The 18,925-nt window shown below is 43.1% G+C and overlaps 1 protein-coding gene across 1 annotated transcript in view; it reads left to right on the top strand.

Moving 5' to 3' along the window:
* Positions 1-18,925, top strand: part of TMC2 (transmembrane channel like 2) — a 76,343-nt gene that overhangs the window by 46,427 nt on the left and 10,991 nt on the right. The window contains exons 10-14 of the mRNA XM_019971984.2: positions 5,063-5,242; positions 6,659-6,808; positions 9,045-9,173; positions 10,684-10,751; positions 11,774-12,013. Of these exons, the coding sequence (XP_019827543.2) occupies positions 5,063-5,242; positions 6,659-6,808; positions 9,045-9,173; positions 10,684-10,751; positions 11,774-12,013 (767 nt within the window). The remainder of the gene's footprint in view (positions 1-5,062; positions 5,243-6,658; positions 6,809-9,044; positions 9,174-10,683; positions 10,752-11,773; positions 12,014-18,925) is intronic.

Raw genomic sequence — 18,925 nt, 5'->3', positions numbered from 1 at the left:
AAATTACCCTGTTCCTATGCCATTCATCTGGACCATGGGACTTATTTTAAAAAGTGAAATTACATTGCTTTCAAGCCAAGTAACATGAACATCTTGAACAGTCACCTGTTATTAGGCTTTCATAGCTGGATAAAGCTGGATTCAATTAACATGTCAATCAGCTAAGTAGCCAGTTGTCATAACATGAATTTTTTAAAAAGATGGTCCTTTCCTCAGGTCTCTACAGAACCGTAGATCATAAGTCAGTTGTCTAGTACTGCATGGGTGTGATTCTGGGCTGCCTTTCTGTTCCACAGGTCTATTTGTTTATTCCTGCACTAATAACATATTGATAAACTGTGACTCTATAGTATGTCACTGACAGAGTGAGTTCTCTCATCAAGATTGACAATAAAACATATTAAGGTTTTATTGTGATTATGTTGAACCTATAAATCTCAGGAATTTGACATCTGTGGTAGTTGGAAAAAATGGCTACAAGTTCTTCCCATCCTTATATGCACATTTTTTTTTGAAATGTGATTTTATAGCCCCTCCCATGAAGACGTGAAATCTGTTTCCCAACACCTTGCCTTAGTCAGTGAACAATAACAACCATGATACAGTTCAGTTCAGTTCAGTTGCTCAGTCACGACCGACTCTGCAACCCCATGGACTGCAGCATGCCAGGCCTCCCTGTCCATCACCACCTCCCACAGTTTACTCAAACTCATGTCCATCAAGTTGGTGATGCCATCCAACCATCTCATCCTCTGTCATCCCCTTCTCCTCTTGCCTTCAATATTTCCCAGCATCAGGGTCTTTTCCAATGAGTCAGTTCTTCTCATCAAGTGGCCAAAGTATTGGAGTTTCAGCTTCAGCATCACTCCTTCCAATGAATATTCAGGACTGGTTTCCTTTAGGATGGACTGGTTTGATCTCCTTGCAGTCCAAGGGACTCTCAAGAGTCTTCTCCAACACCACAGTTAAAAACATCAATTCTTTGGCGCTCAGCTTTCTTAATAGTCCAACTCTCACATCCATACATGACTACTGGAAAAACCATAGCCTTGACTAGACAGACTTTTGTTGGCAAAGTAACGTCTCTGCTTCTTAATATGCTGTCTAGGTTGGTCATAACTTTCCTTCCAAAGAGTAAGCGTCTTTTGATTTCATGGCTGCAGTCACCATCTGCAGTGATTTCAGATCCCAGAAAAATAAAGTCTGACACTGTTTCCACTGTTTCCCCATCGATTTGCCATGAAGTGATGGGACTAGATGCCATGATCTTAGTTTTCTGAATGTTGAGCTGTAGGCCAACTTTTTCACTCTCCTCTTTCACTTTCATCAAGAGGCTCTTTAGTTCTTCTTACTTTCTGCTATAAGGGTGGTGTCATCTGCATATCTGAGGTTTTTGATATTTCTCCCGACAATCCTGATTCCAGCTTGTGCTTCTTCCAGCCCAGCATTTCTCATGATGTACTATACATATAAGTTAAATAAGCAGGGTGACAATATACACCTTTGAGGTACTCCTTTTCCTATTTGGAACCAGTCTGTTGTTCCATGTCCGGTTCTAACTGTTGCTTCCTGACCTGCATACAGGTTTCTCAAGAGGCGGGTCAGGTGATCTGGGATTCCCATCTCTTTCAGAATTTTCCACAGTTTATTGTGATCCACACAGTCAAAGGCTTTGGCATAGTCAATAAAGCAGAAATAGATGTTTTTCTGGAACTCTCTTGCTTTTTTAATGATCCAGCAAATGTGGGCAATTTGATCTCTGGTTCCTCTGCCTTTTGAAAACCAGCTTGAACATCTGGAACTTCACGGTTCATGTATTGTTGAAGCCTGGCCTGGAGAATTTTGAGCATTACTTTACTAGCGTGTGAGATGAGTGCAATTGTGCGGTAGTTTGAGCATTCTTTGGCATTGCTTTTCTTTGGGATTGGAATGAAAACTGACTTTTCCAGTCCTGTGGCCACTGCTGAGTTTTCCAAATTTGCTGGCACATTGAGTGCAGTACTTTCACAGCATCATCTTTCAGGATTTGAAAGAGCTCAACTGGAATTCCATCACCTCCACTAGCTTTGTTTGTAGTGATGCTTCCTAAGGCCCACTTGACTTCACATTCCAGGATGTCTGGCTCTAGGTGAGTGATCACACCATCATGATTATCTGGGTCATGAAGATCTTTTTTGTAAAGTTCTTGTGTGTATTCTTGCCACCTCTTCTTAATATCTTCTGCTTCTGTTAGGTCCATACCATTTCTGTCCTTTATCGAGCCCATCTTTGCATGAAATGTTCCCTTGGTATCTCTAATTTTCTGGAAGAGATCTCTAGTCTTTCCCATTCTATTGTTTTCCTCTATTTCTTTGCATTGATCGCTGAGGAAGGCTTTCTTATCTCTCCTTGCTATTGTTTGGAACTCTGCATTCAAATGGGTATATCTTTCCTTTTCTCCTTTGCTTTTTGCTTCTCTTCTTTTCGTAGCTGTTTGTAAGGCCTCCTCAGACAGCCATTTTACTTTTTTTTTCTTGGGGATGGTCTTGATACCTGTCTCCTGTACAATGTCACAAATCTCCATCCATAGTTCATCAAGAACTCTGTCTATCAGATCTAGTCCCTTAAATCTATTTCTCATTTCCACTGTATAATCATAAGGGATTTGATTTAGGTCATACCTGAATGATCTAGTGGTTTTCCCTACTTTCTTCAATTTAAGTCTGAATTTGGCAATAAAGAGTTCATGATCTGAGCTAGTCAGCTCCCAGTTTTGTTTTTGCTGACTGTATAGAGCTTCTCCATCTTTGGCTGCAAAGAATACAATCAGTCTGGTTTTGGTGTTGACCATCTGGTGATGTCCATGTGTAGAGTCTTCTCTTGTGTTGTTGGAAGAGGGTGTTTGCTATGACCAGTGTGTTCTCTTGGCAAAATTCTATTAGCCTTTGCCCTGCTTTATTCTGTACTCCAAGGCCAAATTTGCCTGTTACTCCAGGTGTTTCTGGACTTCCTACTTTTGCATTCCAGTCCTCTATAATGAAAGGACATCTTTTTGGGGTGTTAGTTCTAGAAGGTCTTGTATGTCTTCATAGAACCGTTCAACTTCAGCTTCTTCAGCATTAATGGTCAGGGCATAGACTTGGATTACCATGATACTGAATGGTTTGCCTTGGAAATGAACAGTGATCATTCTGTCATTTTTGAGATTGCATCCAAGTACTGCATTTCAGACTCTTTTGTTGACTTTGATGGCTACTCCATTTCTTGTAAGGGATTCTTGCCCACAGTAGTAGATATAAGGGTCATCTCAGTTAAATTCACCCATTCCAGTCCATTTTAGTTCACTGATTCCTAAAATGTCGATGTCCACTCTTGCCATCTCCTGTTTGACCACTTCCAATTTGCCTTGATTCATGGACCTAACATTCCATATTCCTATGCAATATTGTTCTTTACAGCATCAGGCCTTGCTTCCGTCACCATGATACAAGCAGACTTGAAAAGTGCTTGTGTTTTGGAACTTGCTTTCTTGGGAACCTGAAATATCCATCATGTGGATGATGCCAGGCTGGCCTCCTAAATGATGAGAGACACATGGCCCAATTTTCTCATCACCCTAGGTGATTAGCAGATCCACCACCAGATGTATAAATGAAAACATCAGCCATCAGCTGACTATAGATATTAATACATGAATGAACCCAGGTGAGACCAGCAGAAGAACCACCTTGCTAAGCCCAGAAAATATTACAGACCCAAAGAAGAAAGAATCTTCCTCCCATCATAAGGCAAGAAAGGATAAAAAAGGAAATGTGGAACTGGCAGGACAAATATAAAGCAGAAAATCAGATAGACTTAAGTATAAATGTATCAGTGATTTCAATGAAATGTGAATGAATGAAAGCTATAGCTCAAAGTCAGTGATAATCAGATTGAGTTTTTTTTAAATTATATTTACACTTAATGTCTAAAACACTAAGTTATGAGAGGAATACAAAGATGCTCAAGATGAATTCTGCCTTTAATGGAATTGCCAATCTCCTCAGGAAGCAGGTTTGGCAAGAATAAACTTTGGCACAACCAGTAATAGGCAGGAAGAATGTGATCAAATAAGATGTTTTGCATTTCAGATGTGTGACAGGTGGGAAAGCCCATGTGAGCCAGAGAGACTGGGGGATATTATGGCAAAGGCAGGAATCAAGCTGAGCATCAGACAAACGTTAGAGAAGGGCCGTGGTGGATGTGATGCCAGGATGGCTTTCTAGGTGGGAAGAACTGCATGAGCAGGGCTGAAGGAATGAAGGTTATGAGAAGCCAACCCAAAGGTCAGTGTGAGAGGGTGGAGGGGAGTGAGCCACAGTCCAGAAGAGCTGATCAACCTGCACTTTGATCAGCAGTTCAGGATACTCTCCACTAGGTGGGCAGAATCAGTGGCAGAGAGAATGTTCTACTGTGGCTGGCAGTTCCATTATTCGAGTCAGGATTTTCCCAAAGTTGAAGCCAAAATTTAGTTCTTACCGGTTCTGTGCTGTCGGCTTATGACTTATCCCCTGATTCTTACAACGAAGTCCACCATCACCATTTTACACACAAAGAAACAAGAAGCTCAGAGAAATTATGTAACTTTCTCTAAATTACAAAGCCAGCAAGCAATAGAGCAGGGGCCAAAACCCAGAGAGCTGACCCCAAAGGTCACACCCCACACCACATACCTCTACTGTTGATTTTGTTCCATGATTTCAGCTTCTGGTCTTCCATTCTCCTGAGATGAGATGACTCTTAATGATACACAACTTTTACCAAACACAAAGCACTGTCCCATGTGTTAATTCATTTCCTTCTCAAAGATTGCTATTTTTATCAATGCTGCTGGTAACAATCATTGTGACAAGCAGTCCCAGGGCATATTGGTTCCTATGTCAGGGTCGCACAGCAAGTTGTGGAGACCCCAGGTGGGGCTTTTCTAGAGGCAGAGGAGGGGGCAGGCAACCGGGAGATGGAGATGCATGACCCTGAGGGTACAGAGGCGGTGGACAACCAAGTGACATTGATGACAAGCTAGCCCAGCTCTCCTGACTTCCAGGTAGAAATTGTGATGTCTCTGCTTGGGATGTTTTGTCCCCCTTTGTTTGAAACTATTGCCGCCCTGGAGAATTACCACCCACGCATTGGATTGAAGTGGCAGCTGGGGCGCATCTTTGCACTCTTCCTGGGAAACCTCTACACCTTTCTCTTGGCCCTGATGGATGACATCCAGCTGAAGGTAGAGACTACAAACTTCTTCCCAATTCCTAGTATCCAACATGTTGCTTTTTTAAATATAATAATTTCCTTGTGTATGATTTATATTAAGTAAATTTTAGAAAGGTCAGAAAAATAAAATGAAGAAAAAATGTCACCAGATTCCTATGACCCAACTGTTAACGTTTTGCTTCAGTTCTTTACTGTCTGTTTCATAGGCTGTCTTTTTTCACATCCTCCTCTAGTCCTTTGATAACCTTAATATTTTGTCTGCAGCCTTTCCAGTACTGTTTCTTAGCTGCCATATGTTTACTAGCTGACAAGTGTCCATTGAAATGATAAGTGATGGTTGAGTTACCCTTTCATCCCTGCTCACTAGTTATGGCGCACCCACCAAGTCAGGCCCTGGGGGTACAGCAGACAGCAAGACACAGTCCTGTTCCAGGGGAGACAGACTCATTCATCACAGCACTCTGGGCCAGGTGCTTCAGTGGGGGTGAGCCCAGGGCAGCAGGACAGTGCACAGGAGGGGCTGCAGACCCCACCATGAGGGATCTTAGCGGACACTGGAAAAAATCAGAGGAAAGAGCTTATGCAAATAGAGAACTGTGAATTAGCTGAACAAGTGCATGAAGGGCAGGAAGTGAAAGATGAAACTGGACAAGGGTCAGATGGTGATGCTCCTCTTTCCCATGCCTCCCTCCTCATGAATTTTCCTGAGATTAACAAGAAGCTGCTGGAAGATTCTAAGCATAGTAGTGACTGGATCTGGCCCTTGCCTGCCCTCCATCTGCATCTCTCACTTCCCTCCTACCCTAATAAACTGCCTCACCCTTCTGAGCTCAGATTTCCTCCTCTCTTGCCTCACTCTCCCCTCTCCTCCCCGTGTTTGACTAGTTGAGTTATCCTTCTGCAGTTTGGCTCAGATGTCCCCACCTCCAGGAAAGAGCCCCATGGTCTGAAGTGGATTTCCTCAGTCCCCAGAGAAAATTTCCCACAGCTTTTATCACTCTGTTCTGCAAGTGTCTGTTCATCTCTCTCACTTACTACTAGACTGAGGAAGTGTAAGTATCATTTTCTAGACTGGCAATTTTCTGAGGTAAACTCCGTTCATTTCTATGTCACTCTTGTGTCTCCATTGCCTTATATGCCCAGAATAAATTAATCTCAAAATAAGAATGTATACTTGGATGGATGAGTAATAACTTAAAGAAGAAAAATTCCTGGAAAAGACCCAGGGACTTCAGCCAGTTGCCCCCGCCTCTTCTCTATAGATTGAAAGGCTGGGGAGGGCAGTTCTGGAGAGACCCTGTTAAGGGATAGGGCAGAGGCTAGATGGTAGGGTTGTGGCATATGCTGGCTTGAATTGTTCTTTCTGTAGAAACTGTTGAACCTTCCCTGGCTCTTTCCAACCCCACATCTCCATCTTCCCTTCTAGCTTTCTAATGAAGAGACGATAAAGAACATCACTCACTGGACTCTGTTTCACTACTACAACTCCTCAGGTTGGAATGAGAGTGTCCCCCGGCACCCCCTGCACCCTGCAGATGTGCCCCGGGGTTCTTGCTGGGAGACGGCTGTGGGCATTGTGAGTAATTACGCTCTCCTGATAAGATGGTCCCTATTCTCAGTTCTTTGTTATCCCTTCCTTGATGTTTCCATGTCTCCAAAATATCAAGCCAGCATGTCTTAGGAAAGTTCCACCTTTTCACATTGCCCTTTTTCTCAGCGTCTCACACATTTCTCTATGTCTTCCATCTGCCAATCTATACCACTTGAATTTATTTAGAGTTTTACTGCAGATTTCACTAAAAGCCTGAGGTTCTCCACCTGGAAATCATAAATAGATAATCCTAAAAACTGGGTACAGGATTTTGTGTGTATATGCATCTGTGCATTTTTCTGTAAAGAGAATTAAAGGTTTTCATTAGAAAGTCAAAAATTAACAACAACCATTTCCGCTTACCCACTTTCACTACTGTCCTTGTACTTTCACGGTGCAGATTTCTAGGGCTAGTGTTCTTTGTTTTCACAGGCAGAAATCTGAAGTATTCACGGGTAACATAGGGATCAGCTGCCATCTCCTCCTCAGCTGCATCTCTTTGCATGGGGTTTCTATTCACCTGTCACTGCTGAATAATCTAATGCACCCCTAGAGCATTAGACAGAGAAGGCAATGGCACCCACTCCAGTACTTTTGCCTAGAAAATCCCATGGACGGCGGAGCCTGGTAGGCTGCAGTCCATGGGGTCACGAAGAGTCGGACACGACTGAGCGACTTCACTTTCACTTTTCACTTTCATGCATTGGAGAAGGAAATGGCAACCCACTCCAGTGTTCTTGCCTGGAGAATCCCAGGGACGGGGGAGCCTGGTGGGCTGCCGTCTATGGGGTCGCACAGAGTCGGCCACGACTGAAGCGACTTAGCAGCAGCAGAGCTTTAGAAAATAATGTTTTTAACTGAGGGTAATGAAGTCCAGTGGAAGAGGGGATTAATCATACACCCTGACAAACACTGCCTGCAGGTCCAATAACAGATATTTTCCTGCTGCAGAGTCTGTTTCCCACAGGGTCCTGGGGGATTTTCTCTCTACTTGCTTCATGGAGGGCTAAGACTCACCACTTCTCATGTCCTCTGGTTCAAAGTACCCCATTCTCATCAAGTCCTCTTCATCTTTAATGTGAAGAGCAACTCACATTTCTAAACCCATCACAGCTGTGTAACAGAGAAAGTCTTCACATGAGTAAAACCCACCCTCTTTGGAAGACAGAAGAGTTCATTACCTACATGATTCCTTTGGAATATTCTGCTGTAGAATTTCTCTTTTCCCACCTCACATCCTTGGAGGGCATCTCTCTTGACTCCTCCCTGAATGCCCATCACTGATTAAAGCTTGCTTCTTTCTGAGCTTGCTGGTGATGATAGGTTTGAAATGTTATGTCCTGCTTACCCATGTTCATCTCCACCCCAGGCCCCAGAGCATCACCTTGCACAGATGTGGAGACCAAATACAAGTTGGTTTGCCTTTTACTTAACAGCATTAGGATTGAGGAAAAACCATAAAAACTCATCAGCTGTTCATCCAGCAAACATTTATTAATCATCTTGGAAGACACAAAAATGAATAAAGCAGGCCCTATGCCCCTGGGAACTCCAAGTCTATTGGATGTCTTAAAGGCTTAATGATGTCTGGTAGATCTTTTCAACTTTTTAAAAAATTAATAAATTATATGTACTCTGCAAAGCAGAGAAAACTTTGTTTCTTTGCGTTGAGCTCTTATTCCATGTGCCTCTGTAAAAAACCTAGATTATTTTCTCTACATACCCCCCCCCAAAAAAAAAAATCAATCAGCAGGGGGTGAAGAATGTCAGCAGCTGTCCCCAAGGACAGTGGTCAGATTCAGTCTTAGTTGGTACAGATGGTACTTCAGAGCAGGTGGGGGAAGCAAGGAGTAAGCCTTCAGATCTTTCATTTATGCAATAGTGCTGATAACTACCAAATACTGGGTGTTACCAACTGCCAGAAAATTTGTATGCATAATCATTAAGCTTCCCAATAAACTTGCAAGGTTAATGTCAACATCAAAATGTTCAGAGACTATTCAAAGCAATAAATTAGTAACTTGTAACTAACTTAACTGGAACCTGTAGTAAGCATTTTTCAAAGCATGGAGTCTTATCTGCACCACCATTCTGCTACTATCAATCAGAGAGTCACAAAAAGGAATATGGAGTTGGGGAGCATGGCATGGCTGCAGTCAGTTGGGAGAAGTGGGCATGGTCAAACCCTGACCACCCCCTTTCGCTTTGTTCCTTTTTGCAGGAATTCATGAGGCTGACAGTGTCCGACATGCTGGTAACGTATATCACCATCCTGCTGGGCGACTTCCTGCGGGCTTGTTTTGTCCGGTTCATGAACTACTGCTGGTGCTGGGACCTGGAGGCTGGATTTGTAGGTCACCATTTCCTGAACATTCTGCAGAAAGGCATTCCAACCATCCTCTCTGATATAGTTAGATGCATTCTATTATTCTGACATTTAGATGTTTAATGTCAATCTCCACTCTGTGAAGTAGTAAAGTATTTCATTTTTTTCTAGGCAAGTCACAAAATTCAATAGATAAAGAAGTTTTTTTAAATATTTTCAATTTTTAAATCCCCAAGATTTAACCTTCCTGTATTTGGATTTGGCATGTTTCCTCCTTTGATCCACACTCATGTGACCTTCCTTTTCTCTCTCCTCACTTTGTTTTCCTCTTCTCTCATTCCTGTCACTTTTTATCTCCATAGCTGGAAGACAAATCAGGAAGCAGGTTTAAACTGGCCTCACAAAGACCCCAGCTCCCCACTGAAGCTCCCCTCTGCTCACACACTTTGTATCCTTTCAAACAATTGACTAATCTCCAAAACTCTGAAAATCAGAGTCAGGTTGAAAATGTGAATCTGTCTGAGCTCACTACTTTCAAGAGGAAGATGAGAAGGAGAAAAGAGAATTGGAGGAGTGATTGATTTATTTTGTTTGCTTTTAAAGCTTTCTTTACATTTGACTCCTCGTTTAATTATTTGCATTTTGTTATTTATTTTATTTACACTTTAGATTACTTGATCATAATTTCAAGATACATTTCTGATTAAAGCATTGATAAAACATTCTCTTAGGGGGTGTCCCAAGAACACACTGTCAACCTGCAGGCCCTAAATGGTAAAATTCTCTCTCATTTTTTTTAAATCTGACTACACCCTGTGGCTTGTGGAATCTTAGTTCTCTTACCAGGGATTGAACCTGGACCCCCAGCAGCAGAACGAAGGAGCCCTAATCCCTGGACCACCATGGATTTTCCAAAAAAAAATCTCATTTTTTAAATTGAAGAAGACATTGAAGAATGCTTCAAGTTTGAGAAATTTAAAACTCTTTTTAGGGGCTTCCCTGTTGGCTCAATGGTAAGGAATCTGCCTGCCAGTTCAGGACCACAGTTTCAATCCCTAGTCCAGGCAGATCCCACATGCCACAGGACAACTAAACCCGTGGTTCAACCACAAGTATTGAACCTGTGCTCTACTGAGCCTGTGAGCTGCAACTACCAAAGCCCAGGCACATTGCAAAGCCATGTGCTCTGCAACAAGAGAAACCACTGCAATGAGAAGCCCGCACACTGCAACTGGAAAGTAGCCCCTGCTTGGCACAACCGAAGAGCAGCAACAAGCTCTCCACAAGCAGCAATGAAGACCCAGCACAGCCAAAAATAAATAAATAATAAATAAATCTTAAGGAAAAAAAAAAGCTCTTTTTAAAAAGTTGAAAACATGTTAAAGAAATAGAACCCTGAATCTGAGGTTCCTCTCTGCTCACCAGACCAGGCTCTTTGGGGTGGAGTGGCTTGGTCAGTTGGCTGGTAGTGGGATCTGGCTGACACCACCTAACAGACTTTCTCTCTCTCTCCTCTTTCTCTCTTTCCCTCCAGCCCTCATATGCTGAGTTTGATATTAGTGGAAATGTGCTTGGTTTGATCTTCAACCAAGGAATGATCTGGTGAGTTATTCATTTCCTCTGGGCATCAGCTCATCTGGGAAGTCAAAAAGCTGGAATCCCAGGCTTAGCCTCTCAGTCAGCAGGAGAGAGGCTGGGCAAGTCATCTGGCCTCTCTGAGCTCCTTTCCTTCACTTGAGCAGGACTAGATTTGAACCAGGATGGTGTCTGGCCCACTCTGTTGCTACCATGTACATAGCAAGGTGAGAGAAGAGTGAAGGAGAGAGAAGGAAAAAAGGAAGAGGGAGGAAAGAGAGAGGAGAGAAGCAAGAAAGAAAAAAGGAAAAAGTAGGATGGGAAGGAAGGAAGAGAAAGAAAGGGAGGCAGGAGGAAGCGGTGGGGAGGAAAGATAGGAAAGAGGGAAGGAACTAAGGAACTGCCTTAGGAACTGAACTAAGGAAGCTGCCTGACTTCAGCCAAAGGCTTTCAAGTGTGTTAGTTGCTCAATCATGTCCGACTCTGTGACCCCATGAACTGTAGCCCACCAGACTCCTCTGTCCATGGGATTCTCCAGGCAAGAATACTGGAGTCGGTTGCCATTTCCTTCTCTGGGGGATCTTCCAGACCCAAGGATTGAACCTGGGTCTCCTGCATTGCAGGCAGTTTCTTTACCATCTGAGCCACCAGGGAACTGGGCAAAGGCTTCCACGGGCTCATTGCAAGCCAATATCCAATTCTTTTAATTTAAGGACTTCCGATACTTTTCTGAGCAGCAGCGCAGTTTAATGGAGACCACAGAGTAACAGGAGGCCATGTAATTTGCTTCATGGCTGGAGGTGGGGCAGTGGTAAAATCCTGGCCAGAACCCAAGCCAGTAATGCTTAGAACATCCCTGTCCTGAGGAATGGATGGCTATGGCTTGGTGATAAATGTCCTGGCTAAGTGGGAGATCCCTTCCCTTGGGACCTACAGGGAAAGCAGCAAGGCCTCCTGCCCCTAGCCCATCAGCCCCATTTCCTTCTGCCGTCTTTCCCTGGCCTCTCCTGCTGTCTAGTCAACCAGGTGTGCCATCTCTGCCCTTCCAGGATGGGTTCCTTCTACGCCCCGGGACTGGTGGGCATTAATGTGCTGCGCCTGCTGACCTCCATGTACTTCCAGTGCTGGGCAGTGATGAGCAGCAACGTCCCCCACGAACGCGTGTTCAAGGCCTCCCGCTCCAACAACTTCTACATGGGCCTCCTGCTGCTGGTGCTCTTCCTCAGCCTCCTGCCCGTGGCCTACACCATCATGTCCCTTCCGCCCTCCTTCGACTGCGGGCCATTCAGGTGCACAGTCTCGGTTGGAGGGGAGCAGCTCCTTTCCTGGGGCAGTCTGCTCAGAGGTCTCAGGCCCAGAATTCCAGTTCTGATATCACATCAGCCTGCAAAAGGCCATGGAGTGGAGCTTTGAGCAAGTTATTAACACTGTCAACAGAGCTTTCTGCAGGATGGAGATGTTTTATGTCTGTGCTATCCAACATGGTAGCCACCAGCCACATCTGGCTGTGGAGCACTTGAAATGAGGACCAAGAAGTTCAAGTTCTAATTTTATTTCATTTTAATTAATTTTAATGTAAATAACCAGCAGTGGCTAATGGCTACCATATTTGTTATGGTATGGTTATAGTTCTCCAACTCATATTGGAAAGGGCAGTTCTAACTTTTTAACATATGGGTAATCTACTGCCCTGGATTACTTTAGGATGAGTTAACAGGGAGTATTCTGAAAATGAAATGACCATCCGTTTACAAGTGCCATTCAAATGTGAAGCAGCTGCCGAGACTCTTGACTGGGTCCCCATGCTCTACAGAGCACTATGGGCCAGACTAGGTTCAGAGACAGTATATAAAGAGATAATTATGTAAAGAGGTAGATGGAGAGGTAATGTGTATCTACTGCTCTGCTTCCAAATGCAACACCCTCTGAAAACAAAGCCCTTTCTTTCCTGTGTAAAAAAAGACTCTGTGGTTCAAGAGTTTGGGATGCTGCCCCTCTTATCAGCCACCTCCTTACTTAGAAATACGCAGTGCACACTCCTTTATTCAAGGCTCTGCAGTAACGTGCAGGGAGATATGGTGTGCAAGCTGGTGCCTCTATCCCCGCTAACCACAGACCCTTGCTTCACAGAACACCATCCAGGGCCAGGAGGAGGGTGAGGCAAGTAAGGTGCCCACCCTGCACTTTTTCAACCCCAAGGGCAGTACCTCCTTAAACTGTGCACCCCAAGGCCTCACCCACCTCACTCCAGTCCTGGCCCTGCCTGCTAACGTGGGTCCACATACTTTGGGAAATGCTGAGCTGGAACTTAGTTTATAACAGACTGACGTTGAGAAAGCCTGTGGTTGTGCCCCACAGCAAGGGCCTGGAGTTCTGAGGAGTTCTTGGCAGGAAGGCTCACAGCAGAGTGTGATGGGGCTGAAAAGAGGTCCAGACAGAAGAAAAAGGGGGGCTGAATCCAGAGTGAAGCACCACACTGAGCCGTAGGAGGCCTACGTGCCAGGCTGAGGGACAACCTCAGCGGCAGAAGTGGCAGAAGCCTCTTTTGGCTTCTTCCTGAGCAAGGCTTGGAAGGCTGGGCTCTGGAAGTGAACTCTGGTGCCCCTTTTTCCAGACCGCCCACCTGTCCCAGGCAGGAGGTCAGTGAGTGGGCCCGCACCACGTCTGGCCCTCAGCACCTGCCCCACTCTTGCTTCATCTGCTTCCTGAGGCCCTTGACAGCCGACCCCCAGATGGCAGAGGAAGGGACCTGAAAATGGAGCCCAGGAGAACATATGGCTGCCACCTCCTTCCTATCCGTCTTCTGATCAAAACCCAGCAACAGCTAGAACATTCATCACAGCTGTTCTCTCACTTGCTTCAGTGAAAGTGAAAGTCGCTCAGTCCTGTCCGACTCTTTGTGACCCCGTGGACTTTGCAGTCCATGGAATTCTCCAGGCCAGAATACTGGAGTGGATAGCCTTTCCTTTCTTCAGGGGATCTTCCCAACCCAGGGATTGAACCCAGGTCTCCCACATTGTGGGTGGATTCTTTACCAGCTAAGCCACAAGGGAAGCCCAAGAATACTGGAGTGGGTAGCCTATCCCTTCTCCAGGGGATCTTCCCGACCCAAAAATTGAACCAGGGTCTCCTGCATTGCAGGGGGATTCTTTACCAACTGAGCCATCAGGGAAGCCACTTGTTTCAGAGCTTTACTCAGTGGTCTCATTTTCAGTGAGGCCTTCCCTAGAAATGGTAACTAAAATCACACATACACACACACACACCCCTTATCATTACTTCTGATTATCACATCTCTTCATCAACATCTAGCACGCCACTCTTTTTCCTTTTTTAATCTTATTTGTTGCCCCCACCAGACCATAAGCTCCATGAAGGTATGATTTTCTTTTTCTTCCTTTCTCCCTGGTTTACACCCAGTATCTAGGAGAAAACACCTGGTTTATGGTCAATGCTTAAACCAGCCCCTTCACCTTGCAGAAATTCATTTTTCCAGGGAGGGACTTAGGGTTTGGACCAAATCCAGGCAGGCAACATAAATGAGTGAGGTGGACAGCATTGTATAGCATGAAGTTAAAAGTAAGGATTGGCAAACTACAGCCATGGACCAAATCCAGACCACCCCTTGTTTTTGTAAATAAAGTTTTATTGGGACATAGCCTCATGCATTTCCTTGCATATAATCTATGGCTGCTTTCTAATTACAACAGCAGAATTTAAATAGTTCCAACAGAGACCACCTGGTTCACAAAGTCTAAAATCTTTTCAGAGAAAAATTGCCACCCCCATGATTTAGAGCATAGAGTCTAGAGCCTGGTCTGTTGTTTGCCAGCTGGGTCATCTTGAACAAGTTACACTGCAAGTTCATCATCTCTGAGATGGAAATAATGGTAGTGCCTCCTTCATAGGGTGGCTGTAAGGATTTAGTGGGCTATTATCTATTAAGTACTAGGAGAAGTATGCTAATCCATTGTAGGACATATATACAAGTTTGTTAGTTTCAGTCCTGCCCAAATCTGGGGTAGCTGGTAGTCATAACAATACTACGAGGTGGTGAGCATTATCTATACCAGGGATCAGCTAACTTTTTCTTTTAGAGCCGGAAAGTACATATTTTAGGCTTTGGGGATCAAGAGGCAAAAATCAAGACTATTATGTAGGTACTTATATAACAGGAGAGGAACAAACATCCACAAAGTTTTTATTGACAAAAATATGATAATAATAGAGTATAAATTTTTGTAATACAGGGCTATGCATGAGAAGAATGGAATTCTTCTGAGGGAAAGGAGGTGATATTTCACACAATAGAAGTTCAAAGTTGCTATTCTCTATCGTCAAAAATTAGGGGATTCCTTGGTGGTTCAGTGGTTAAGACTGCACTTCCACTGCAGGGGGTGTGGATTCAATCCCTGGTTGGGGAACTAGGATCCCACAGGCCATGTGGCCAAAAAAAAAAAGTCAGTTGTCCTGCCCAGACTGCTGCCTTTTCTGCCTGGATCCACTTTAGTAACATGGCAACACATCTACCACCATAGGAAAAAAAATTGACACTAGCTTCTTTACTGCCAAGCCATTGAACTGCTGTGCAGTAGGACAAGTCAGGATATTCTGTTTCTATTTCTGATAAAAATTTACAAATATTAAAATGATTAAAAGTCATGAAAGAAAATGTTTACCATTGACATTGTTGATACAGTTGTACATGATAGATTCAAATGTTTTCTGCAAATTACTTAGTGATGAATAAGAATAACCATAGTCTGCACAAACTGAAAATTTCACAAGCTATGTTAATTTGTTCAGTTGTGCCTTCTTCTTCACTGTATATAGTTTGACCATTGTCAGTTGTAGCACATCATAGCAGATTCTCCTTTATTTCAGTTGTGCTGAATCCCAGTCAATTCAGTTGTACTAAATTAGTGTTTTCTCAATTTCTTTGAGAAACTTTCACCCATATATGTCCTGCACAGAATATTCATGGGATTTAATTCTCCAGTCATCTTAGACTTGGCATTAACTCCTCAAAAAAACTGATCAAAACTGATCAGTATCAGTTACATCTATTGACTCATCAAAAGCCAAGGTAAACCACTTGAGATCACTTGCCTTGTGTCTGAATAGGACATCATTCTCAATATTTTCAACTCCTCAAGCAGCTGCTCTTGGTGGAAAATCTAAAAGTTTTAAGTTTATTTTCTCTGAATACATTTCTTTAGCTCCTACGATTTAATTACTTCATCACTGGTAAATGAGAAACATTTGGAAACTAGAGGAAAGGGGATCCTTGTTGTATAGAGACAGAAAGCTTTAGCTAAACTATGTCCTTCCGTTACATGGAAAGATAAATTTGTAAACGATAAACTTGAATGTTTAGCTGAGGATGTTTTTTCGAGATCAATCTTAGTAAAAACTATTTTTCTCTGTTTTTTAATTGAAGTATAGTTGATTTTCAATGTTGTGCCAATTTCTGTTATACAGCAAAGTAGTTATATACATGCATACATTCTTTTTTAAAATATTCTTTTCCATTATAGTTTATCCCAGGAGATTGGATTTACCTTCCTGTTCTATAAGTAGGACCTTGTTTATCCATTCTAAATGTAATAGCTTGCATCTCCTAACCGCAAACTCCCAATCCATCCGTCCCCCAATCCCCGCTCCTTGTCAACTGCAAGTCTGTTCTCTGTGACTGTGAGTGTGTTTCTGATTTGTGGATAAATCCATTTCTGTTATGTTTTAGATTCCACATATAAGTGATATCATAGGATATTTCTCTTTCTCTTTCTGACTCACTTCACTTAATATGATAATCTCTAATTGTGTCCATGTTGCTCCACATGGCATTATTTCATTCACTTTAATGGCTGAGTGGTTTTCCGTTGTATGTATGTACCACATCTTCTGTATCCATTTATCTGTCAGAGGATACTTAGGTTGTTCCCATGTGTTGGCTATTGTGAATAGCGCTGCTATGAACATAGGGCTGCATGCATCTTTTTGAATTACAGTTTTGTCCAGGTATATGCCCAGGAGTGGAATTGCTGGGTTATATGGTAGTTCTATTTTTTCGGTTATTTTAAGGAACCTCTATAATGTTCTCCATAGTAGCTGCACCAATTTACATTCCCACCAACAGTGTAGGAGAGTTTCCTTTTCTCCACACCCTCTCCAGCGTTTATTTGTAGACTTTTTTATGATGGCCATTCTGATCGGGGTGAGGTGGTACCGCATTGTACTTTTCTTTAATTAATTAACTTTTTATTTGATTTTTGTTTGTGCTGGGTCTTCATTGCTGCGTGCAGGCTTTCTCTAGTTGCTGAGAGTGGGAGCTACTCTCTAGGTGCGGTGCTCAGGCTTCTCACTGCGGTGGCTCCTCTTGTAGAGCACAGGCTCCAGGGACACGAGCTTCAGAAGCTGTGGTGCATCGGCTTAGCTGCTCGCAGGCAAGGGGAATCTTCCTGGACCAGGGATTGAACCTGTGTCCTCTGTGTTGACAGGCGGATTCCCATCCACTGAGCCACCAAGGAAATCCCTTACTGTAGTTTTTATTTGCATTTCTCTAATAATTAGTGGTGGTGAGCATCTTTTCATGTGCCAACTGGTCATTTGTGTGTCTTCTTTAGAGAAATGTTTATTAAGATCCTCTGTCCATTTTTCAGCTGAGTGGTTTGTTTTTCTGTTGTTGAGTTTATAAGCTGTTTGTATATTTTGGATATTATCAGATCAGATCAGTCGCTCAGTCGTGTCCGACTTTTTGCGACCCCATGAATCGCAGCATGCCAGGCCTCCCTGTCCATCACCAACTCATGAGGATATTTCTGAGCAGTGTTGAAGGTGCAGCCTGGTTACTTCTTGCCATTTATACTAAAATGTAAGAAAGAGATAAATTGAGGAAAGAACTGATAAGCAAAAAGGAACCAGGACTTGATGATTTTAGAAATTCTCAGCCTAGTCAGATTGCAGAAGACACGAAGAGCAGATTCTCTGTCAGGAAAACATGCTCTAAGGAGAAAGTCAAGGGTGAAGCTGGACAACCTTTTGCTAGCACTTCTAAAGGATCATAAGATCTGAATATTCATTCACACAGAGGATTCTTTTAAGAATCTTTAAAGAAGGTTGTTCAACTCAGATCCCCTCAACCATCTCAGCAGAAGCCTGAAGAAGCAGAAGAAATAGAATATCCAGGAATGATCTGTGTAGGACTCTCTTGTGTAGTGAACTGAATTCCCATGACATGGGTAGAAGATCCACCAGGTATTTGAGAATGTGTTATGAGCAGTAACACAGCTTGGCCTGAAAGGGGAATAAAAAAGACAAAACGAAGGAAGCTGCTGGACTCCAAATATTCTACAGACAGTAAACAGGCTAATTAAATCTCCTTAGCTGAAACATGTGCTACTCTTCAAGAAAAGGGAAGGATAATTCCAAGGCCAGAGTTTTGGACCTGGAAGGCAGAGCTGCATGCAGGCAGGTATGTCAAGCCAAGGAAAGATTATTTTCAGGTCTTTGAAATCTAATGGAATTTGGCTGATTGGATTTCAAAATTGCTAGGAACTTGTGATTTCTTTCTTCCTTCCTTTTTCTCCTTTTTGAATTGGAATGTCTATAACTGCTATCCTGGCTGGCCCACCATTGTGTTTTGGGAGTAAATAACATGACTGAAGTGATTGAGCATGCATGTACAACTTGCTTTCTAGTTTCACAGCTCTCATTAGAGATAGAAAGGAATTTTGCCCCTAAAATGTATCATACTCTTGAGTCTTATCTACATCTGTTTAGATGATGAGATTTGGGACTTTGAGTCCATGATATTTAGGTGAGCTGAGACTTCAAACATGTAGAGATGGTGGTGAATGTATTTTGCAGGTAGAATGAGTATGAATCTTTGAACCCAGAGAGCAGACTGGTGGGTTATATAATGGTTCCCCAAAATATCTAGGTCCTAATTCCCGGAATGTTACCTTATATATCATAATGGCCTTTGATTATCTGATTAAGGATGTTGAGATGGGGAGATTGTCTGAATTACCCTGATAGGCCCTAAATAGCAAGTGTCCTTATTAGAAGGAGGCAGAGGGAGATTTGACTATAAAAGATCAGTAAGTGGTGTGACTTTGAAAGCAGGAAGAGATTTGAAGCTTTTATCCTGCTAGCTTTGAAAACAGAAAGGGGCCATAAGCCTAGGAATGCAAGGAATG

Source organism: Bos indicus, chromosome 13 (assembly GCF_029378745.1).
Source record: "Bos indicus isolate NIAB-ARS_2022 breed Sahiwal x Tharparkar chromosome 13, NIAB-ARS_B.indTharparkar_mat_pri_1.0, whole genome shotgun sequence".
Lineage (NCBI taxonomy): Eukaryota > Metazoa > Chordata > Mammalia > Artiodactyla > Bovidae > Bos > Bos indicus.
Note: the sequence above shows the minus strand (reverse complement) of the source record. Positions and strands in the feature narration are given on the sequence as shown.